Here is a 25,519-nt window from a genome sequence, read left to right as displayed (position 1 = left end):
AATTATTTACGTTCAGTAATATCTGTACTTCAAATATTTAATACATCTATTTAGTAACCTATTAGTTGGTGAAAAAATATACACTCTTATCATAGAGAAAACCTTTCTTGTTACATTATAATGTTAATTGAAATATTTGTTTTTCCCATTCACAGTTTTATCAGATATACACAAAAGCTTTTTATTTTGCAATCTGTTATAAAGTTTTTTTTTCTTCTGAATATCAAATATTATTTAACTAAAGTATTAAATATTATGTATTGTATTTCTCCTTTCATTAAAGCAACAATCAAACTTTTTTTTAATGAATAGTCATGTTCATTTCCCTGATAAACTTTTGGATTTAAAGGCAAGAATATTTCACTAATTTTAATTCATAAACAAAAATTTTATTAGCTCACTCCATTACAGACTTAAACCCCTTTGAGATTGTGAGTCTGTGCAAAAATTAAATGAAATTTTTGTTTATAAATTAAAATTGGTGAAATATTCCATTTTTTATAAACTAAATTTGGTGAAAGCCGAATCCGACAACATATTTTTTAGGAATCAAAATTGGTTGAATATTGTTGCTTTAAATTTAACAAATTTACCTTCACCTTAAATAAAATTTAATTGTTATTTATATATATGAACATGAATATATGAACTTCATGTATTCATAATTTGCATGAAGTAGATAGATATAATTTTAAATTAACATGAAGGAAACAGTGGAGCACAGCTAGTAATATTTATGAAGGTGCTAGCCACAAAATACTACCTTTATTTTAGAAATCGAAATGGCAATCATTATTATACTCATAAGTATATATTTTCAAACTGAAGAGTCTAAATTTGTTTAAAGTTGTCTCATCCATTACTTAGATATAAAAATCGGTTTTGCATTTCACACTCTTACATGATGATGTATTCATTAAATTAACTCATGTTTAAATTTTATTCTGATGCTGGCCAGAAAAACATGTATTCCAATAAAATTGTTAAGAATAATATAGTTTTCAATTAATTTAAAAATATCAGTAGTACCTACTACAATGTTAGGTGAAACTGTACAACCTTTATTAATTGGTGTAGTACATTTAAAAAAAAAGGAACTTTTCTAACAGAAAAAATTTATACAAAATAATAATGTCCAAAACGATTTTGATAAATGTGAAAATAAATCTGAGGATTTTTGTTTTAATTTTGTATTAGACCTTGGCCATTTGTAATCATTTCTGTGAGTCAAAAAAAGAAAGAGCTGAGACCTACATAATGTCTAGGAAACAGTGGGGCACAGCTAGTAACATTTGCGAGTGTTCTGATTACAAAACTCTTTATTTTGTAAATTGAAATTACAATTGTTGTTATTGCTGATCTATGTATACTTTCAGAATGAAGAGTATACCCAGATTTGTATATGTATGTATTTGATTTGTATATAAGGTCTAATACAAATCTATCTAAAGTTGTCTCTTCTATTAGTTTGGTATAAAAATCAGTATTTAATTAATTTACAGATAGTGGTAGTGCCTAATACAATTTTAGGTGTAAATGCATAATCTATGTAAAAATATCTTTTAAAGAGTATTAATTATTAATTAAACTTCCTTTGTTAATTGGTTCAGTATTTAGTCTGGAAAATGAACCTTTCTAACAGAAATAATGTCAATTAAAGACAAATATCTTTTGATCCTTATCTCTCACTTTGTTTATTCTTCTCCGATGTTTTTAGCTCTGAGGCCATAATCAAGAATATATTTATGTATATATTTTTTTTGTTACATTTTGCTCATCACAATAACACTATATTTCTACTGTCATACCTTAAATTGATTTGTCCTAGTTTTAAATTTGTTTGTATATTTTGCAGTCTATCACACCTTGTTTACACTCTTACTTCTTAATACTAAGTGAGAGGTAAGGATCAAAATATATTTGCGTTTTTAACTTAAGTTATCAACAAAATGTTAATAAATAATATATGAATATATTTATAAATAATGTATCAATGATTAGAGGTTCTTTGGTAATGAATAATAATGTTTTAAATGTCCAAAGTAAGTCGGAGTTTCTCTCTATCATTTTTATTATTGTCCAGTGGATTATCAGTGTAGTTTATATCACTGCTTTGCTTGAATTTTTAGACTATTCACATCTAACAAAAAAAAAGAAGATTTTTATGAATAAATGAACATGTATAAAGATATAATAGGGGTGTCCCTTAATTAAAATGGTAAGAATAGTGAAAAATTCAGTATATAAAGTGGCACTTCTAATAAGTTGATTTAAGAAAAAAATCAAGCTGTAACACTCCAGGTGTATGTGTAATTTCATTAAACTTTTTTTGAAACTTGGTGTTTGATATTGGGCAATATATGCTCGCAGTGGACCGTAAAGCGTATATTGAATACTTAGGTTCAAAATTGTACAAGACCACGATATTACTGTATCTTTTATAAATAGATAAGTGAAAACAAAAAGTAATGTTCATCTGTATTTTATCTTCATATACAAGTTTTTGGAGTACATATCCTCAGAAGCATAGCTTTCTCAATCTATATACATTTTCTTCAATTTTTAATTAAAAAGCCAACTTGTAACATAATAGCAAAATAAGAATTAAAATTTTATATTATTGTTATTTATCCTATATTAAAATTTAACACACATCCATTGAAAGAAGTAATTATTTTGTCATAACTCAAGTCATACAATAATATACTTTAAATTACATTATTTTATTATCAAATTTCGTTCCCAATTCTCTTATTCGCAGTTCAATCATATTTTCAAATCATCTTTATTTATTTCGACATCTATAACAAGTTCTTATGGTGTATATGTCCTCATAAAAGATGTTAAAAGCCTAACTCTCTTTATGTATGTAGATAGTTAATATTTCATAACAAAACTAATATATAACTTAGCATTTAAATCAGAATTAAATTCTTATATTATTTGAAGTTTTTAAAAGATATTAAAAACAATGCAACACACACTAATTATAAAGGTTAAATTATTTTATCATAGTTAAAGTCAAATAAGAATATTTTATTATTTCACAGTTTATTAAGTCAATAAAAGCATAAAAGAATCAACAATTATTCATGGATACTGAATAATAACTAGTTAAGAACACGCTTAAATAAATACGACTGAGAAAAATTTAAACTCATTTTAATTTCAATCATATAACAAAAAAAAACGATGAAAAAATGACAATTCAGAATGTTAAAATAATAGTTCGGCTAACTGCCAAAAGATAGCTGCACAAATCAAGGAATGTCGAAAATAATAGTTTGAAAAGACACCGCAAGAGGCCAGCACTATCCAACAGTCTTTTCCGAAGTCAAAATATAGCTGAAAATATTTATTTTTATAAGATAATAAAAGTTCAATTAACTGCCTACAGATAGCAGCACAAACCAAGAACGGATAAAATAGTAGTTCCAATAACCACCGTAAGATAGCAGCACCATCCAGCCAGACCATTCCTGTCTCAGGAAAATTTTAGTTTATATTAGGATAGTAGGAGATAACAAGAGCTCAAAAATTTCACTAGGGCTCGATAAGACTAGTCTGATAGCTCTTGTAACTTCCTATTATCCTAATATAAACTAAAATTTTCCTGAGACTTCGGAATGCTCTGTCTGGATGGTGCTGCTATCTTACGGTTGTTATTGGAACTTCTATTTTATGCCGTTCTTGGTTTGTGCTGCTATCTGTAGGCAGTTAATTGAACTTTTATTATTTTATAAAAATAAATATTTTCAGCTATATTTTGACTTCGGAAAAGACTGTTGGATAGTGCTGGCCTCTTGCGGAGTCTTTTCAAACTATTATTTTCGACATTCCTTGATTTGTGCAGCTATCTTTTGGCAGTTAGCCGAACTATTATTTTAACATTCTGAATTGTCATTTTTTCATCGTTTTTTTTGTTTTACTGATTGAAATTAAAAAAGGTTTATATTTTTTTCAGTCGTATTTATTTAAGCGTGTTCTTAACTAGTTATTATTCACTATCCTTGAATAACTGTTGATTCTTTTATACTCTTATTGACTTAATAAACTGTGAAATAGTAAAATGACAATATTAAAATATTCTTATTTGATTTATTTATATATTAGTTATAAGAAGAACTTGTTATGGATGTATAAATAAATAAAGATGATTGAGAATAAGAGAATTAATACTGTGAGTAAGAGAATTGGGAAAGAAATTTGATAATAAAATACTGTAATTTAAAGTATATTATTGTTTGACCTAGATTATGACAAAATAATTACTTCTTTCAATGGATGTGTGTTTTTATTTAATAAATCTTCAAATTCACCTAGGAATTTTATTTGATGATATCTTTTATACCCAACTATCGATTCAAATTACTTTCCTTGGTAGTATACACCTTCTTCCTTCACACCAGCCTTGAAGAAACCTGCATTGTGGTTCAAAACAGTTGCTGTCAATAAACAGTTGAAAACTATTTTGGTTTTTCTTATCTGCAGCCCTGATCATCTCCTATTATTGTTTTTATTCCATACTAGTTTTGTTGTGAAAAAATCCTTCCTAAAATTCACACAGTTTTGATTTTAAAAATGCAATTGTTTCGGAAAGTGAAAGTTAAAAAAAACTATCTATATAACAAAATATATCAAAAATACTTTGAATTTTTAAAACCAACACAAAAAATATGCAGATATAATAAATATATTGCCGTTACAATAGTCTTAAAAAGACTAATAACATAAAAATTATAAAAATAAATTAATAATGAAGTTAAAAAACTGAGAAAGATCCTAGGAAATAGCATAACAACAGTAGTAGAAGGGAAGATTTAAGGAAGAAATAAAGAATTAAATTAGGGACGAGAGTTCTTGTGTGATAGTGAAAATGAATTATAAAAGTAGTATACAAGTACATTATAAAACAACTAACTTATTTAATACAGACATGTAGGACTACGTAACTACTTGGAAAGTAAAGATGAAAAAAGCTATTATGAATTTCATAAACAAAAAAAAAAAAAAGCTAAATAAATGAAATGCATTTTATAGGATGGTAGAATTTCAGGATCGGGAAGAGCTCTGAAACGTCAATAAAGGAACATGTGTTGGGGGAAGTTGTGGAAAGGATTTGTTCTACAATAACACTTAAATGAAATAAAAATATAAGCCTTCTAATTGATAAATAGTACATTATTCATTGTTAAATGTTCCAGGTTTATCTTGTAAAAATATGATCTTTCTCAATTTTAAAATTTGTTATATATTTTATCCTATTTTATTTACTTTTTCTTTAATACTTTATTAAGAAACTTTAATTGTAATAAAACAGAAGAAGCTCAATGAAACATAAGCTTGTTTAATTAAAAAAAATCTATTTTTTTGGATAATATATGATACTCCTAATTTTTGGAAAAGTAAAAGTATAATATGCTCCATAAGTGTTTTAATAGCACTTTGTCTTGATTAAATTTATTAACATTGTTTTTGTAAAATCATGACTATTTATTCATCATAAAATCTATACAAATAGTTGAATTTTAATTATAGCTCTTTTAATGATAATTTTCTTTTAGTGTATCATGACTGCAAAAGATACTGGGTTTCCAGATCCTTTAAAAATAGCCAAGTGTTTAATATCCAAGCCGAGCATCAGAGAGATGGGGCAGGATGAAGAGAAGGTTTATTGTGGAATGATTTGTAAGATTTATTACTTGTAAAAAAATGTGAAGAGTATAGGTCTAGAAGTGGGATTATTCTTAGCTGTATTAAAATAAATGAGTAGCTTATAAACAAAGGAATAGCTGTCTTGTTTAGAAAATTGGAATAAAATCTATGAGGAAAATTATCTAATTAGTAAATTGTTATATTCTTTTAGCAGTTGCTAAATAATAATTATTTTGAGAAAAAAAAATAATAAGTAAGTTCTGAGCGTTCCTCATTAAAGATTTTAAATTAAATAAATATAATATAAAAGAGTTGAAATTCAAAAGTTTAGCAAGCAAAGGTATAATTGAAAAATACTTAATTTTTGAATATTTTATCAATTTTGTTTTAGCTTAAACAATTCTGGGGTCTTTTTTGAAAATATATTATATTTTTTTAAATATTTAAACTATGTGAAATGAAGCTCATGAGATAAACTTACTTGCAAGTGAAAATTATTTTAAGGAAAAAATCAATTGTCATATTTCTTCTATATTAACTTTATTATTCAGTTTATTAACTTTATATTTCATTTAAAAGTTTTTTTGTTCAAATACTCCAATACCCTACAGATCTTATTACCTGCATAATACTTACTTACTTTTTAAAATAATTTTTTTGAAGTCTTATGATTTATTTAGATTAAATGAAGGTCAAAATCACTGTTTATGAAAAGTTTCATCGACACAAATAACAATATTCCAAAACGTTCAACTGCTTGGTCGAGAAAAACTTATAAAATTGTTTTAAATATTTGTTTTTAACTGTTTTCAGTTAAATAGCTTTCTATACTGCCTTAGCTTCAGGTACAGGTCATTTATGTAACAATTGTCTTGACAACAATAGAGAAACAAAATAAAAATATTGATGCCTACAGTCATGTTTTTGTTGCTTATTTTTTTTCAAACAAGTAAATTGAGTTTTTTTCTATCTGTTTCGGACATATATCACACTACTTAAAGTATTTTGTGAAACTGAAGAAACATTGGAACTAGATAAAACAAAATTCTAAAGTTAAAAAAAAAAATTACATTGATGTCAAAATGATCAAAAATATTCCATTGACAATTTTTATTCAGTAAACTTTTAAAATTCTCCCTAATAAATGAGAAATGGGATAGAACTAACAATATGAATTTATATCTTTTAGTTCCTGCGGGAAAGAGTATATTAAAAAATTCATTTTCTACCTTCTTCCTTCCTTCTTCTACATAAGGGCTCCTTTAGGTAACCCAATTCATTAATTTAGAAAAATAATATCAAATTATCTGAGACTAAAGTAAGAACAAAACAAACTATATAATTAGATTTTATACATAAGTTGATCTTATATTACATAATAATATAATAAGTATACAAATGTATATAAATTTCAAAACAGATATTAAATTTATTTTTGTTTACCAAAACTTCTGAATATCCTTGTTGAATTTCATTGAAACTTTTACAATTTGATTATTCGAAACTAAACAAATTACAGATGGACCTGAGTATAGTGATTACGAGCACAAATCAAAAAAAAGAATAGCGAAATCAATCAGAAAATTGCTAATAAAGCACCTGCCAATAATGAATGATTTACTCGAACAAAGAAAACAAGAGAATAAAGAACATATAAAAAAAGACTTTAAAATGTGGCTTGATAAAGGAAAGATGGCAATATTGAAGAACACAGAAGTAAGTAAATACTTTAAGAAATCTTTTTAAAATAATTAAATTGTACCACTACAAAACACTTGAATCACTCTAATTTTCCTCAATTTCAGTTTTAATTATTTAAATGTTAAAAAAAAATAACTTTTTGTTTCCATATAATTTTTGTTTCAATATTATTTAATTAGGTGTAGCAAAAATTATCTTACATGTTTAAATTGTTTTATTTATAAATCATAACGTTTTGGGGCCATCGCCCCATCATTAGGTACACTAATTATTTTATTTTATTTCACTTAATTATGTTACAATAGCTCTCCCTACTTAGTCCAAAATTTAAATTCTAATGGTGCATAATGTTGTCTAATTTGTTAAAATTAGCCTATGCAAAAAAAAGATGGACTCTGCTTATATTGAATATTTTGGTGCTAATTTTAACAAATCAGACAATATTTTGTACCAGTGCAATTCCAATTTTGGACCAAGTTGGGAGAGATGCAATTGTAACATAAATATGTTGAATAGAGGACAATAATGATTATTGTACCAGATGAAGGGGCATCATTGTGATTTTTAAATAAAGGAATTCAAACAAGGAAGATAATTTTCTCTAGAACTAACTAAAGAAGATATTTTGTTCTGTGGTACATCAACCATGACTAACAAAAGGATCAATGAACACAATTCTCAATTTTTTTTAACACATAATTTTATTATAAATGGTATTATTAACAAATGTGGGAACGTAATAATAACTTCACAACATAAAACATTTAATTAATTTTTTTTTTTACAGAATTAGGGATGATTATTATTATTATTAATTTGGCACCACAACTCGATGTCGAGTCCTGGCCTCTTGCACCAGCCTCTACCAATCATTATGATCTTGTGCGGCCGCCATTCAGTTCCTCACTCCCACCATGGTCCTGGCATCACCACTCATACCGTCACTCCATCGAAGGCAAGGTCTTCCTCTGCGTCTTGTTCCATGAAGTACCTCTGTCACTATTTTCCTTGGCAGATCCTTCTCAGTCATCTGAGCAACATGCCTGGCCCACCTCATTCTACTGAGCCTCAGAAACTGGACAACATCTGGTTCCTTAAATAAAACTTTGAGCTCCTGGTTTCTTCGACGTCTCCATATCTAGTCAACCTTGACAGCTCCAAATATTTTACGAATCTTCCTCTCCAAGACAATTAAGTTGTGCGAAGAGTCCTATGTGCCAACCGCTGTTATTATAGCTTCAGTCCTTATTTTAGGTGCCATGCCTTGTCTAAGGACACCAAGATTTATTTGTAAAAACAATTATCATTCTTCTGTATGGCTCAGAAAAAAAAAAGAAAAAAAAGTGTACTTACCCTGGCAAATATTACAATCTGCCACAGACTCGGGCAATAAGTAATAGTGATGTAATTGATCACATTAACCAAATCATTTGAAAAATAAACAAATACAAAGAAAATATATATAAATATAAACAAAGAAATGAATAAAAACAGAATCAAACTTTGTATGTACATAAATAAACTAAGTAAAATTTTGAAATAATTTTATAATAAAATAAAAAAGACCAATCACATCCATACACTAATATATGCAATATTTACACACTCGGCCGAAGGATCCATGAACCCACTCAGTTGTACACCCACTAAAACTTTAACTCATTTTTCATTCCAAATTCCAAATCCTTGAAACTAACTACAACTTTTAAAAACTTCAAAGTAGAATAACTTCTATACAATATGAGTCCTGATAGACATCTGTACGTATAATAGTTCCTGAGATGAAGTATTTCATAAACCAAATGTTTTTTTCAAAACGTGGAGAAATCAACAGGTTTCAACACAGATTTGAAATAGCCACCATTTTTCATTTCTCCTTATGGTTGCCAGAGTCATCAATTTTGACTAGTAACTGTATATAGTTTTCATTAAAGTAATCCCAAATTGGTGAAATAACTGTTTTTGTTTTTTTCTGTTGGCTCTTGGACTACAATGACCAAAGGATCAACTGCTCAATTGGTATAACAGTCTCTACTTCTCTGATAGGAAACATTCCTTCTTACATTTTAAAAGTTTTAAATTGATTTAGAGAGTTGTAATGTTGTGTGTGAAATATTTTTTTTATTTTAGGAAGAATTGAAACAAATGGAAATAGATGCAATGAAAAAAATTCCATTGGAAAGAGAAAAAGCACTTTCAAAATTGAAAGGGGAAATGGAAAAAGAGATAAAAGAGGTTAATGATTCTAAAAAAGAGTTTTTGAAAGGTGTATATCAATTTCAACTCAACTGGTTTCTCAAGGATAATGAGCAAACATACATTGACAAAATGAAGTAAGCCATATTACTTTTTAAAACGTTAGTGTAAAAAAAAAATTTTAAAGCCATCTTGAATATAATTTGATGAGTTCTTTCAGTGATCTGAGGTAGTATTGTCTTTTGTAAAACCTGATATTTGGCCAGGGGTGACAAAATAGGGACCAGCAACTGGGCTTGGGAACTAAAAGACATTCTTCCACTCCTGCTCTTTTTTTATATTTCAAGTTTCAAGTAAGGATGGGTGATAGTGCATAGTTCAGACAGTTGATAGCAGCAGTATACCCCAGAGTTAATACCCTACTTTTATCGAAAACCATGTAAGGTCAAAAGGCTGGGTCTTAACCGAAAGGTGAAATTTAATGCTTCAAAAAAAGTGGAGAGGAGGTAACGAATACTTTATTCATATGAAGGCAAATGGCAAAATAAAATGTATAAACAAAAATGCATTAATTTTTAAATTAACCTTCATTCTATGTGTGTTATTAAAATTTATAAAGGACATTGAAATTGAAAATAGTCAGATTAAAGTTTGCAAAGGATATGGAAGTCTTTAAGTAAATCTTAAGTAAGTCTTTAAGTCTTCTCCTCATGTATTTTTCATTTACAAACAATTATTTAACATTTAAAACTATTATTACTAACTGCCATTACAATTTATAGGTTAAATAATTATTTAAAGATTTTATAAATCGTAGTAGATAAAAAACACAGAAAACTATTTGTGGAAAATAAACTGAACACGTAATTCTAAAAACATAAACATATCTAAATCCATAAGTATATTTACAATGTTTAATATTTATTTATTATTAATATTATAGTGATTTATAGATAAACAATATAATTAATAACACTTTAAGGCTGTAATTAATGTTTAAATAAATATGTTCTGAATTCGATGACAAAACTATGTTTTTTAAGAGCAAATAAAATCTGTTATAATTTATTCATCCTAAATTCTACTACTTTAGGTATGTATAAAGTAGCAGAGATTTTCTATCTGTTGATTTAATAGGTTGGTTCAGTATTAAATGAGTGAAAATGTTGCTTCTCGACAATTTAAAAAAAAAAAATTGTGAAAGTCAGGAATTTTTGGAAAAAGTCTGAAATTTCATCAACAAAATTGGTTAACACCATCAAAAAGTGAAACCCAAAATGATTGTAAAAATCAATTTTTTGATAATACAATAATTGCCAAACTAATGATGATATGTGCTAATTAGAAAAAAATATATTATAAACACCAATTAATCATGTTATATATATATATATATATATATATATATATAAATTAGAAATTTAATCATATTTGATAAAAAATAATATAGGAGACTACAGTAGGTCACCTAGAAAAATTAGCATTATTAGAGAATATACAATAGTTAATTTTCTATAGACAAAAGTTTAAAGGTAATTTATGAAGGGTAGTAAATTTTGAGAAGTAATATGAGTGCAGGTGCAATATAATCTGCAATGAATAGCTTTCAATTTTATTTATTTAAACTCTACATTTCATGAAGAAAATATTTTTATGATCAATATTTTAGAATTTACAATAAGATTTAAATTAATCTATAATTAATTGGAGATATACTATATAATTAGGAATGTTAATTTCCACCAAGTTATAATACTAATAATGTTCATCATTTATTATTGATAATTAATACATATTACAGTTTCTATTCTACTGTTTGGAATAAAATATTAAAAAATTTAAATCAGAGAGCTAAGAAAAAAATTTCAGAATTGAACTGCCATGCAAAACAATTTATTGATGAGGAAGCTGTCCAAGCAATTGTAGAAAAAGAGGAATATAAGAATGATTTAATAATAATGAAGTTCCACAATAAAGTTGAAAAGGTGGTAAATGAATTACAATCAAAAATATTAGCTGAAGAATTACACATTCTGGAAGAAAAGAAGAGAGGAGAGAAAATTAAAACTTATGTTAAAGCTTGGGATTCTCTTTTGGAAAATGTTATTATGTTGTTTGACAAAGTTATTGTTCGTGGTTTCAAAGGAAAACCGGGAGAGTGCAACTATTTCCTTGATCGAAACATTGTTGAGAAATTGAACAAATCAATTCAAGAGGTAACAAAATAGTAATAAATGATAAACTTAAAAAAATGTATAGGGGTGGTATTACAAGCGTGAATGTACTTTTGATCATCAATCATTTTATTTGATTTTTTTTATATACTTCCTCTTTTTAACAAAATATTTAAATTTTCTAAAACACTAATGAATTCTGTTACATTGAATAGAGTTAGATCATTCCAAAGTTTATAGCAATTACAAATTTGTCTATTAACAATATTTTTATGATTTTGATATCTATTTATTACTACTAAATCTGATAATATTAATCCATTTTTTTTTGGAGGGGGTAATAACAATAAAATTGCATTACTTGTGATCTTACTCAATCAATTGTTGGATAAATATATAATATTGATCTTCCTACAATTACTTGACATGGGTCATGCTAAAAAGACAGTCCATTTGTGTAAACTTTAGAAAAAGCCTTTATAGGATTAAGCCTTAGCATTAGCAAGGCTGGTTGCATGAGAACCTTATAATATGAATAGATGTGCCAGATCCCCTAAATATTAGACCTTTTAGCATGAATTAATTCTAAATAAATTTAAGAATCTTCTTTTTAATAAAAGATAATTATTTTCCATGATCGAGGTGCTGTTTTGGAAAATACATTAAATTGAAAAAACAATATAGACTAAAACTAAAAATTTAAAATCTCTAAAATTATTCATAAAAAGAAACATTATGAAGAAAATTTAGACAATAAAATAATTATTGATCAAAAATAAAATACGCATGTAAATTTACATATACTATTAAAATTAATGATAGTTGAGAAAATAGATACAGTAGAGCCTTGATTAACATTAAGATTGGTAAATAATAACCTTGAAATTCATGCTGAAGAAAGGTAGAATAAAGTATAAATAACATAATAATAAATAAAAACAACATGAAAACCATAATACAATCTACAAACAAATTAACAATTATAATAGAATAAAAATAAAACCTGTAGAAAAAGAAAAATATTATAAAAAACTGTATGTATTATATTAAAGATAAAAAAATTACTCATAACAACAGAACTCAATAACAGTTGTTGAAAATTCAGGAAAAGTTTGGTTTCCTGAATATATTAGAGTAACACTAAGTTGAATGAAGGTGGCTATTATAAGGATACAGCATTAAAAATCTTTATTATGTTTTTTGTTCTTTATTTATCCTCTTTTCACTCTTTTGTTATCATTCTATCACAACTTTCATTATTTTCTTCATTTTAATACGTTATTACATTTTTTTTACTTACTTCACTTAATATTTTATCTTTAATATTTTTTTTAAACTACATTTTATTATTAACTATAATATTTAGTTATCCATTGTTTTAATTTATCTTCACATTAACTGTATTGTTCCTGCATTGTCTTCATAATGTTATCTTAGCACTATCATTTATCTTTTCTTAACTATATCCTTATATTTATTTATCCATTGTTTTAATTCATCTTTAAATCTACTGCATTGTACCTATATTGTTATCTTAACTGTATTAATTATCTGATAATATCTTTTCTTTTTTTTTAATGTTTAAACTTTCAGTTCACAATCTTTAAATTAACTTATTTTGTCATGATTTTTACAATTAGAAATGTATATAAAATATTTTTATCACCATCAATGCATTATTTTGTATGTTTAGCTTTACACCATTATATTTAAAATTCTTTACTTACTTCATTTACATTTATTGTATTGTATCTATATTATTTTCATTTTATTATCTTAACATTATATTTTCTATCAGTATATGTCACCTTTTTTTTTTATTATTAATTTTGTATTAATATCATTTAGCAGAACACATTAAAATTTGCAGACAGTGCTAGTGATCAATCACGTAAAAGAAAAAAAGTTCTCTCCATGGATTGATATTGAACTCCCCTCAAAAAACTGTCATAATGACCAATGGCCCTTTGGAAACTATTAGATATAACCAACCTCTTGGGCATGAAGATTTCCGATGAAGTAATTTATCTTGGGCAAATAATTTCATTTGTGAATGGGGATGCCAAGGAAATTGAATCCAGAATAGATTAAGCATGGAAGAAATTTCGGAGTCTCAGATATATTTTTAAAAGCCGTCAAGACATAAGGTACAAACGATTGTATTCAACAGCTGTATTATCCCAGCACTTACTTATGGATGTCAAACATGGTCTCTGACTAAGAATTTAGAGAGGAAGATCAACACTTGTCAACGAAGAATGGAACATATAATGCTTGGAATCTCTCTAAAGGATAAAGTTAGCTCGGTTCGATTAAGAAAAGAAATCATGGTCACCGACACCATAAGCTATGGTAGAAAAATGAAGTGGACCTGGGCAGGCCATCTCATGAGGAAATCCGAAGACAGCTGGGCAAGGTGAGCTACAGAGTGGATCCCCTGGACAGGAAGAGACAAAGGAGACGACAACGCAAGCGCTGGGCCAACGAAATAACAAAACAGTGTGGTGGTTCATTATGGATGAGGCACGCTCGAGATAGGGAGCTGATGATTCTGCCAACAGTGCGAGATCGTCAGCAAATGCCAAACAACTCGCTTTTATATGATAGCTTTTTTTCCCTACTATGGCTACTGAGTTATTTTTTTCCAAAATTCCTTCATGATTTTATCCAGAGCTATGTTGAAAAGTATTGGAGACAAGCCGTCGCCAGTTTAGCCCAGTTTTTATCTAAAAAGGTTTGCTTATAAGAAACTGAAATATTACTTTAGATTTTATATCTGTTAGTTTTATCAGATTTATGGTTTTCTGGTATACCCCATATTTTTTCAGGATTTCCAGTAGGGCTTCCCTATCTATGTAATTGTAGACCTTTTTAAAGTTAACTAAGGAAATTTAAAAGTTTTTCCTTCTGGTAGTATAGTATTTTATGAGCTGTAATATTATATTATTATTATTAATTTTATTTTTATTTATTCCTTCTTGATCTTTACTTATTCTCATCTTTCTTCCTTAATTTTTCATCTCTTAGTGTGTACAGTTTTTATCTTTTAAATATGAAGATGGTCCGGGTTGCGGTCAAAAAGGAACAAAATAGTTATCAACTATTTATAGTCTGACGTTTATATATATGTATATTTATTATAGTACATATTATTTTTATTTTTTTTGTTCATTTCTATATAATTTTTTCACTTTTATTTACACACTTTTTAACCCCTCCTTAGCCTAACTCTTTGTATCTTATTATCCTACATTGTCAATATATTTTTAGTTGTTTTTTATCTTTTTTAGCCCTGATGAAGCCCTGCTAAGTGGAGGGAAACATGGTAAATAGTTGGTTACTGTTTTGTTCCTTTTAACCGCACCCCCAACCATCTCTTTCATATTTTGAAAAAATATGTTCAATCACTTATATATATAACACCATTAAAAATGGTATAGCACATATACACATACATACTTTTGAAAAACTAAAAAATTAAACATTCTTGAGAAATTCCTTAACAGTCTTCCACAAATAATTGTCATATTTCCAGAAGAGGGAACATAGCAGGAAGATCAGTTTTGAGGGGTTGGAGCAGAGAGGATAGAATAAACTAGAATTAATTATATTATCTATAATCTGTCGATATAACTCAAGCAGTAAAATCTTGTTTTATGATTTATTGCAGTCTTGTTATGATTAAAGTAGACCTGTTACAGAAAAAAAAACGATCTTGATTTGTGATGAATTCTCAATTTTAATTTTTTTATTTGATTTACAATAGGATAATTGAGACTCTACTGTACCTCTAACATGTACCAATCCTATTATCCGATGTTAGGTCAATTTATTTGTTACAGGCAGCTGAAACAGGAAGTGTTAAAAGCAAATCAACTGATAAAATGGATGAAATGGAGAAAACTGAAGAAATGCCTCCAGCCTTGAGCCGTGATGTGTCTGTTTTCTCTGTAGACATGGCTGTAGACCCTCCTGAAAAAGATCTCATCATCAGGCTAAACCTTTTTCAAGTGAAGAAGCTTATTGAAGAAACAACATGCGAAGTATTGAACAAGCCTTTTCAAGTGGCTGCATTTATGAAAGATAAGTCAGTGGAATTGAAATCTTTCGGTGAAGATAGCCATCAGGAGTCTTCATACATTTTGAACAGGCTATCTGATGCTTATTCTCTTGTAGAAAAATTTTTATTTAAATCTGAAAATGAAAGATTTGGTTCCACCATGATTAAAGAAGTTCCTTACACAATTGAAACAGACCCTGAACTGAAAAACCGTATCAATGCTCTTATCAAATGTTACAGAAGTAATCCAGATAACATGCGAGCTTTAACAAATGTGTAAAGTTCTATTATTGATGTAAACAAAAATGTAATTTTTTGATTAAAGATTGATTTATTTTTAGTTTTTTTTAGTTTGTAAAAAAAAAAAAAGAAGAAATTTGTAGAAACAAATCAGTGATCAGTTTATTCTTGTTTTAAAACCATTGACTTCCATTACAGCTAATAATAACGAGAAACATACACTAAAATTTACTGATATATATGTGTGTGTATATAATGTGAATAAATTAACTCAACAATGGTTTTATTGAATTGAATAATACAATTAAGCATTGCATATTAACTTATGACGATAATACATTCATACATAGATAAAATGGTATATTGCTAACATTTAATATGACCTTACACTAATTTTATTTTATTTAAGTTAAAGAGAATAATTTCTCACAAAGTTCTCAATAATCTTACAAATGAATAAAGTGAGTAAAAATTACATCATAAACATGAAAAATATCAAATATGAACATAGCAATATGTGAAATTTGTTTAACATTGATTATAAAACTTTTAATTACTAACACTTTTTTTCTCATAGAATATTTTAGTTGAAAACAAACAAATACAAATTTTAAGGATTATATCTTAAAAATAAGCGATATATAACAATATATATGCTCAAAGATGAAAAATAAAATACATATGCTGTAGTGTTTCAGAAAATCAGAATTAACATCTATATAATTGTTCTTTTACTCAATCAAAGCATACAAAGTGTCTAAAGGCTTAATTTGAGTAAAAGATCAATTACATAGATGTTAATTATGTGATTATACTTGATATAATATTTAAAACCATTCTCAGAAGTTGTCACTTTTCTTTTCAAAGAACATATAATCCTAAAAAAAAATATTAAAGGGTTAATGATTAAAATATTGATTAAAAAATGTAAAATTTTGCACTTTTCTTGCAAGAATATGAAAAAAATAGATGTAAGGATGTTGATAAATAAAAAAAAAAAAAAAATCAGGTTTGTATTAAGAAGAGGAAAGGAGGTTCTATAATGCATTGATCAAATGGCATTTCTGACTAGCAGGTGTAAGAAAAATGGACAACATAGAAGTGAAGGGAGAAAAATATATTTTCTAAACAGTATTCATTGTTGGAATTAGAGAGGAAATTAGTATTAAAGTCATTGGATACGATGATTATCAATCATTATAGGTATTGCTCCTCGATCATTCGTAATAGTCTACTAAATTCTAACATTTAGGTTTCTAGAGATTAGACAAAATTATGTAATTTTGATAGAGAAACGAGTTATTACTTGTATTTAACCTTGTTTCTATTTTATTCTTAATTCCACTTTAATTAGCAATAGTTTATTAAAAATAATTGTTTAAGTATTTTAATATTTAAATAAATGCTTACAATAAGAAAGCAAGCTCCAAGCATCACTGCTTTTAACTTAACATCAAGATCCATCGGGAATGTTATGCCAAAGTTGTCAGCATCGGTAAACATTTCTTTCAGTAACCCGGACCACTGTTTGGTAATTTTACCAACCACTTCTCCGTCCAATGTGAATACCTTTAAATTTCAAAAAGAATTATGTATAATATTGAAAATAATTATTAAAAACATTTACATTTAGAATTACAATAAAACTGATTATCAAATTATCAACAACCAAAAAACAGAGCTGTTAATAAAATAAGTTTATTAAAAGAATAACAATAACAGTGAAATTGGCAATAATAGAAAAAAGCATGGTTCAGAATCAATCAAGTTTGGTAAAAATTTAAACTTGATAAACAGCAGACTCATCAAATGTTTTTGATGAAAACCAAAAAAAAAAAAACTACTACCTGACATGTAATTTTTTTTTTTGTTCCAAGAGTTTGTAAGAGTTCTTCAATAAATTTAAGCAATATGAACAATATATATTCTAAAATTATAAAAATTCAAAATATATTTCAATTGTTACATGGGTATCTAAATAACCGTATTGGACCTAAAAAAAAAACTGAAATTGCATGTCACTTAACCCATGGACAATCGTTCACTGCAAATGAAGTTTGCAGAAAGCAATGCCCTAAGGAAGGTTTAATGGTCTGCTATTTGTTGTCTTTAGCTGATGTAAACAGTATCAGTATGCCTTAGAGATAGATCAACCATATAATGGTGTTTTAGAGGAGTTACATCGCATTTTCAAATCACTAGATAGAATATGGCTTCAGCTTATGAGAACTAAAGTGAGCTAGCAGACTTCACAAAAGCTTTTTTTTTTTTTCTTTAACCCCCAGCTGGACAGACAGGTGAGTCTGGAGAACTCAGCATTATTTATTTGTCTTACATCTTGGTGAATTGAACTAATTAATTTTGGATTTTTTTTAAGCTATAAAATTTAGTACCGTATAAATGAACAAACAAGTAAAGTAATAAATACATTATATTAAACATATATTATATAAAAGGTAGATAAATAATTGCTACTGGATCCAACAGACCCACCTGTTGCATTTAGGGTCAAATTTACCTGAAAAATTAGTTATTTTCATAATTTATAATATTAAAATTAATTAATGAGGAGAAGATGGTTGGGGGTGCGGTCAATGAAAAACACAAATAAGTATGATTAACTTATTTGTGTTTTTCATTAACCGCATCCCCAACCATCTTCTCCTCATTTATCATCCACGGTCAACTAGCTCTCATAATTATAAAATTAATTAAGTAGAGCTAAACTAGGTTTGTCATAATTTTAGTAAAATTTATTATTTTCTTAATTAGTAATATTAAAATTATGCATTTCAGTGGTTTTCTAAGAATTTCTTTCATTTAAATTTACAATAAAAATTTGTTAGTAAACATTAAAATTGAATAAAACTATTTAATTTGGTAGGTTAGTTAATATTTTTAATTTAAATTTAAGTGTAACATTTGATTCATTCATTATTTGTAAATTAAACGTGATAGAATGAGACAGTTAACTAGGTGTGTAAATATTGTAAATAACCTACATAAGTAACTCTACCAGTGTTACAAAGTTATAAATCAGAAAGGAGGATGGGAAATGAAATAAATCTAATATTATTGTATTATATATGTAAAATATCTGTCTAAATATAAGATAAAAATTTAGGAAAACAAAATTAAATTGCATATTGAATTAGTAGATTTTTCAATCTAGCTTTATAAAGTTAATTATATGGTATAGAAATGATACACAATTAAATTTAAAAAAATAAAAACCCAAACTATATGTCTACATTTATTTAGTCAATTTGGCCAAAAGGAGATCTAAAAGACATTGCTCAGTGCTTGATTCATGGGATCAGATTGTGTTCTTCTGGTTACTGTCTTATGAATACAAGTTTCTGCCTAAATTTCCTGGGATCAAAGGGTTAAAAATATAACATAAAATACAATATATTCATTGTTTAGTATATTTTACCAATATTTTTTAGGCCACTTTCATTGAGACCCAGATAAATATACAATCCTTCAAAATACAAATATAATAACCAACAATTAACTATATAATATGCACTGATGTCTATCATAGTATATGAGGGTACCTGAAATTCTACATCACCGCACATAGAGAAAGTACAACATGGTCCTACGATTTTTAAAACAGTATCACCAGCGGCATTTTTCACATTGTATTGAGGTATCAAGATGCTCCATTCCTGCTCTACTGTTCCAACAAGAGTTCCTAATGGTGCGTACACTTCCAAGTTCTAGAAGTAAATAACATATGAGAATTCAGAAAGATAAATTAAGTGCATCAGATAATAGCTTAAATAAATTGAAATGTATTCTAACAATTCATATAAACAATAAAAAATAAATAAAAATATAAGGTTAAATAAAAGTTTACTAAAAAAAACATTAATTGCATTATTTAGAACTGATTAATAGGGATAGGATTTTTATGTGATAAAAAGGCGAAAAATGTACATAAATATGTTTTTATATTTATATAAATATGTAATAAAAACATAGAAATATTTAATATAGAAAAGATCAAAAACTGAGAAAATTCAACTTAAATAAAACCTGAAAATACATAAAATATCATAAGCAATATTTAATTTGTTAAAATAACAGTAGAAATACATTTAATTGTGATGATTGTTTAAATTTATAATCCTCATCAATAAATTTGCAAGTGAGAAGCATTTTTAAGTTTTAAAAAATCAATCATTGATGATTGATCTAACAATCATTGAAGTTGAACTTGGTACTTGAAAACAATAAAATCCCTAGAACTAAGCTGAGAATCACCTCACTATCTGTGTTGTAATTTCCATCTATGGATGTAGTTTTTTTTTTTTATAATTTATAAAAAATTTAGTATAATAAAAAATAAATTACAAAGTGTTTAGGGAAATATGGACTTAAAGAAAAAATGCGGGCTTTGAGATAGTTTTTGGTTTTGCCGATATAGGCTGAGTTACAGTTAGGGGTGAAACATGGGTTATGGTAAACTATATTGGAGAGGTATGGACACTCCTTGGTTCTTTTAAGTTGCTAAAAAGGTAGGAAAGCTTATAATAGGATTTTAGACCTAGACATAAGTTGGTAATGGTTCACCTATGTGTTTTACACCTACCTCTTTACCATATCTACAAGTATTTTTCTACAATTTATTACTCTAGTTCTGTATTTACAATTAATTAGTATCCTACATATTTAACTAAAGCTTATTATTATTTTTTTATATATTTAAAAAAAAAACAGTTTTTTTTACATATTTTCTTATTTTTTCCGTATATTTATTTTAATGTTCTGTCACTTCAAATCATGTTTTTTTTTTTATTTTAATTTTAAAAATGTTTAATATAAGTACTAATAAAACCATTAATACTACTGGAAAAATAATTTAAGCTGAAAAAAAGTTCAATTAATGCTTATCAGGAAAAGTTATTTAAAAATGAAAGTCAGATATCTTTTAATTCAAACAACATGAAGAGATGGTAGAATTATATTAGAGATGATGTTTTGGCAATAAGACTCGAGATATTGCGAAATGAATAACACATGATCTGGCTGAAGAAAAAGTTATATATCAGAAGATAAATTTTTTTGTTCATATTTCTTTTTTCTTGTTTTTAATTTTTTTTTTTTCCAAAACACAAAACTAGTGATAACTTAAATACCAGCCCACCAATTTTCACAAAACGTTTTAGGGGGTGTATATATGGTGGCAAGTGAAAGTTGTGTAATGCACCAGATATTTCAGTTTAGGTCCAATTACATCGCAAGGACCCAAGCAGCATCAAGTTACCATTTATTAAATATGCTACAAAGGGTCAATAGTTGAAAACAGTTCCTAATGTTCAAAGAACATTACAAACTAATTACTTCCTTATCTAAATAAATTAAGATATAAAAGTATAGTATAACACTGAAATTATGTTGCCAAAGTACAGCTAACTAAAAATAATTTTAAAATACCTGCAAACAACATGGAAAACAACAGCTACCACAAGCTAGAGGTCTATATAGATGAATAACTTCATTGCTGAAATTGTCAAAAATCTTCATGTCAAATGGCCTCAAAGGCCCACAGCAGTAACGGGTGAGGCAATCTGAATCTTCCACTGCATAGAACACTTTTTGTCCAAGGCTATTTTTGACAGCGTATTTATTCTTTGTTTCAAATCCAATTATGGCTATAAATGTAATATATTTTATTATATCATATATATAAATATTTTTGTGGGTCTTGAGGATCAGTCAATAATGAAAATTATATTTAGGTGATGTTTTGCAACTTTATTGTTTGCATAGTCATAGACTACACCGAAAAAATCAGTTTTTTATAACAAATAATTTCTTAAAGTAATTACTAAAAAACTACAAGTACACAGCATTATTTAAGATTAATAACTATTACAATTGAAACATTACTTACAATTGTCTATCACAGTTTGTTATATATTGCTGTGAAACAACTAAGTTGAGATTTATGCCAGAACTGAATAGGGTTGAAATGGAGGTAGGGTTTGTTTTGGTTTTTTCAACATATAATCATTCTTTTTTGCAGGTAATCCATCTGTTATTTCTGTATTTTGTCTATTTATAATTAACAACACTAAATATAAATAGACAAAATACAAAACAGAAATAACTGTCATTTATTTGTTCTAAAAAACTGTTTTCTTCATTGTAAGGCATAACTAATAAACAATAAAGTTGCGGAACATCGCCTAAGTGTAGTTGTATTATTAACAGATCCTCAAGACACAAAAATTTATATCTACAACAGAAAAGAAAAAGTTATCAATACAATATATATGAATAATATTCTTAATAAAATACAATGATTAAGATTATTTAATTCTAAAGCTTGAATAATTAACTAGCTTGAAAAGGGAAAAATACCTTGAAAAAATCATTTATCAAAAATTATAAATAATTTTTTTTTTTTCTGACTTCCTGGAAAAATTAAATTATAAACAACAAATTAAATATATACAAAGAATAAAAGAATGTATATATGCAGGCAAAATATAAATCTTGTTTTGCCAGTATGTAAAAAATTATATATATATTTTTTTTTTTTCAAAATCCTCTTTATTTATATATAATTACAATTACAAATATATAATATAATACGTAGTATATATATACAAATTTTACATATTGACTTTGCTTGCCGTATGGCAGTATAAGATGGGCTATAAAAAATTATAAATAAATATTGATATATTTAATTTAAAAGAGTAACTAAAACTTACCTACCTTCAAGAATTTCAACTTTTTGGTGGACAAGGAGCTGATCGATAGTGGTAAGATATTCTAAGCCTGGAGGACAGTTAGCGGGCCTTATTTGGGGAGAGCTCATCCATCCATCTAAATATTGTAAATGCGATATAGAACATAATATTACTAGAAGAATGAGAGCTATTTGTAATAATTTGAATATATGTGTAGCAACGTCACCTATGAGCGAGTTGAAGAACCAACACCTCCCTTGCTTCCTGCCAAAGAGCACTTACTAATTCACTTATATTTTTGTTTAAGAGGGATCATAAACAAAAAAAAAAAAGAAAATGCAGGCTTGATTACCTCAAGGCCTGTTGGCTGGAACCGTCCAGAATGAAGTTTCCTTCCTGCAAGGACCTATAGGTCATACCCATTGGACTTTCCTACCCCTTCCCAATTGTAGGCATACATACAAGATGATACATATGTACATACTATTTTTTTTTTCCTTTGTATATATTTGTAATTTGTTTGTTTGGTAAATGTTTACCTCAGCTCCCCCAAAATGGCGGATGCCCATTTTTTCCGAATGTGAGTATACTGACGGTCCTGAACGGAGCCGAAAGTCTCTGGAGGTGCCCGATTCCCAGCTGCTCGTTTGAAAAATAAATTCCCGCAACTTCGACAGGGATTTTTTCCCACTAGAGGGAATTTCTACTGGGAAATGGTAGTAGTGAAATCCTCCACTACCTTCCCACCGCTCCCCTACTATTCAACTTCCATCCTGTGTTGTTTGTTTTATCTGTAATTAAGAACTTTTTTGTAAGTACTTATATGAATAAAATATTTATTTAATAGTTTATCTGAATATAATAATAAGGTTCTCTTGAGCTTTTATTAATTAATAAATTTATAAATTAATAAGAATAAGATAATTGTTTAATAGTTAGTCTGAATATAATAATAAGGTTCTCTTGAGCTATAACTTGATAAGAATAAGAAGATTGTTTAATAGTTAATCTGAATTTAATAATAAAGTTCGTGATACATTTTTTACAACTTACTTTACAAAATCGTGAGGTACTTTTTTTTTATCTTTTCATTTATACCCGCACCTGTCAAATACAAAATTGACAATCAGCGGACTGCCTGACAAATAGCATATTAGTGCACCCCTAACCATCTTCTCCTCTAACCATGTATTATACAAGGTCAACAATCTTCTCATAATTTTACATTTTATATTTGTTAAAAAGGAAATATGTATTAGGTTTAAAGGGTAAAATAGTATTTAGATATATGGATAAATAACAGGGAAAAAATGATCTTTTCCTCATATATATCATAGAGGGTCAACAATCTTCTCCTAATTTTACATTTTATATTTGTTAAAAAGGGAATATGTATTAGGTTTAAAGGGTAAAATTGTATTTAGATATATGGATAAATAACAGGGAAAAAATGAATAAAAAAAAGAATGAAAAAATAATGAAAATGTAGAAACAAATAAAGTATTTGTTACAATCATATTGAATCTAAAGCCAACAATAAACATCTCGATATTATTTTCTACAATATAATTTATACAAAAAGTAATTAATACAATGGAAAAGTTAATAAAGGTATTATTTCGGTAAAAATGAAAACAATAAGAAAAATAGTTTTAGTTTCTTACAAATTTATCATTTAATATCTTAAAGCATATGAAGTTTCTATAAATTATCAGGTTTATTAAAACTATTGACAACCCGTTGGTAGTATGCCAAAAATACTTTATTTTGATAAAATAATGCTAACACACATTTCAGGTTACAAATGAATGATAGTTATACAAACCCTGTGCTCCGGAAGTTGGCTGCGTAGAAATGGGAGCAGTTGAAGCACCATAGCCTCCAGGAGGTGGATGTAGGTGGATGAACTCTGAACCTGGTGGGTATCCTACCTTTGGCAGTGGATATTCTCCTTTTGGAGAATCATTCTGGGAAGGTCCGAAGCCATCTTGTGTTGGTGGATAACCATCTTCTTGAAGGGGTGCATAGCCACTTGATGGAGGGTAGCCCTGTGAAGGAGGATAACCCCCTGGTCCACCTGTTAATTAGTAGACAATTATTATCGATAGATATTTCTAATAATAGAAACAGTTTTAAAAATAAAATAAACTTCAAATAATGATGAGTTGGTTTTTGACTGTAGATCTTAATATAAGAAGATTGTTGGAGGTGTGGTCAGTAAAGGAATTAACAAATATAAGCAAAACTCATTTTTAGTGGAGTTTCCACTTTTCAGTCTCAATTTCAAGCCTTCATCAGGCATTTTAAATTATATTTAAAGCAAAATCTATTTTTAGTTCTGCTATTGTAAACTTTTATATAGAATAGAAGAACAAGAATTATTTTTAATGTTAAAGTAAGATAGAGAAACATCAGCAATAGCAGGTCGGCTGGACATTGATTGTTTATAGGCAGACATATAGACATAAAGACAGGCGTCTTTGTTTATGTCTTCAAAGGTCAGTAGTTTTGCATCAACAGTGCTAAAAGGACGTCCGTTACTTCTCTCTTATTTTTTTGCAAACTATTTTATACAAAAATTATGTTACTTGGACCAGACCTCAGGCTACTGACGTCAGGGCCAAGAGCCTTAGCAGTCCCTTCAAGCTTTGGAAGAGAAGTCCTAACAGGGATATTTACCTTTAACAATTTGTTTTAATCTTGAAAAGAGGATTGTAATTAGACATATTTTTCTTTCATTGTTTCAATTATATATATTGTAATATGCTCTTTTTGAGTAAATA

The 25,519-nt window shown here is 27.4% G+C and overlaps 2 protein-coding genes across 6 annotated transcripts in view; one reads left to right on the top strand and one right to left on the bottom strand.

Moving 5' to 3' along the window:
• The window catches only part of LOC106682330 (uncharacterized protein C6orf163 homolog), a 327,193-nt gene extending 311,067 nt beyond the window's left edge, over positions 1-16,126 (top strand). For both annotated transcript variants that reach the window (XM_067045332.1, XM_014423127.2), the window contains 5 exons: positions 5,565-5,688; positions 7,175-7,371; positions 9,487-9,689; positions 11,354-11,768; positions 15,569-16,126. In XM_067045332.1, the coding sequence (XP_066901433.1) occupies positions 5,571-5,688; positions 7,175-7,371; positions 9,487-9,689; positions 11,354-11,768; positions 15,569-16,066 (1,431 nt within the window). In that variant the 5' untranslated portion in view covers positions 5,565-5,570 and the 3' untranslated portion in view covers positions 16,067-16,126. The remainder of the gene's footprint in view (positions 1-5,564; positions 5,689-7,174; positions 7,372-9,486; positions 9,690-11,353; positions 11,769-15,568) is intronic.
• Positions 13,289-25,519, bottom strand: part of LOC136794995 (phospholipid scramblase 2-like) — a 23,913-nt gene continuing 11,682 nt past the window's right edge. For 2 of the 4 annotated variants that reach the window (XM_067045334.1, XM_067045336.1), the window contains exons 2-7: positions 24,562-24,813; positions 22,762-22,872; positions 21,472-21,689; positions 19,587-19,751; positions 17,437-17,595; positions 16,572-16,904 (exon numbers count right to left, since the gene is read on the bottom strand). In XM_067045334.1, the coding sequence (XP_066901435.1) occupies positions 16,866-16,904; positions 17,437-17,595; positions 19,587-19,751; positions 21,472-21,689; positions 22,762-22,864 (684 nt within the window). In that variant the 5' untranslated portion in view covers positions 22,865-22,872; positions 24,562-24,813 and the 3' untranslated portion in view covers positions 16,572-16,865. Of the gene's footprint in view, positions 15,419-15,514; positions 16,905-17,436; positions 17,596-19,586; positions 19,752-21,471; positions 21,690-22,761; positions 22,873-22,962; positions 23,001-23,088; positions 23,588-24,561; positions 24,814-25,519 lie in introns of those variants that run through there. The other 2 variants (XM_014423124.3, XM_014423126.3) reach the window with 2 other exon arrangements.

The sequence above is a fragment of the Halyomorpha halys genome, unplaced genomic scaffold (assembly GCF_000696795.3).
Source record: "Halyomorpha halys isolate HHAL.00 unplaced genomic scaffold, Hhal_1.1 Scaffold407.1, whole genome shotgun sequence".
Lineage (NCBI taxonomy): Eukaryota > Metazoa > Arthropoda > Insecta > Hemiptera > Pentatomidae > Halyomorpha > Halyomorpha halys.
This window is presented reverse-complemented; position numbering and strand designations above follow the sequence as displayed.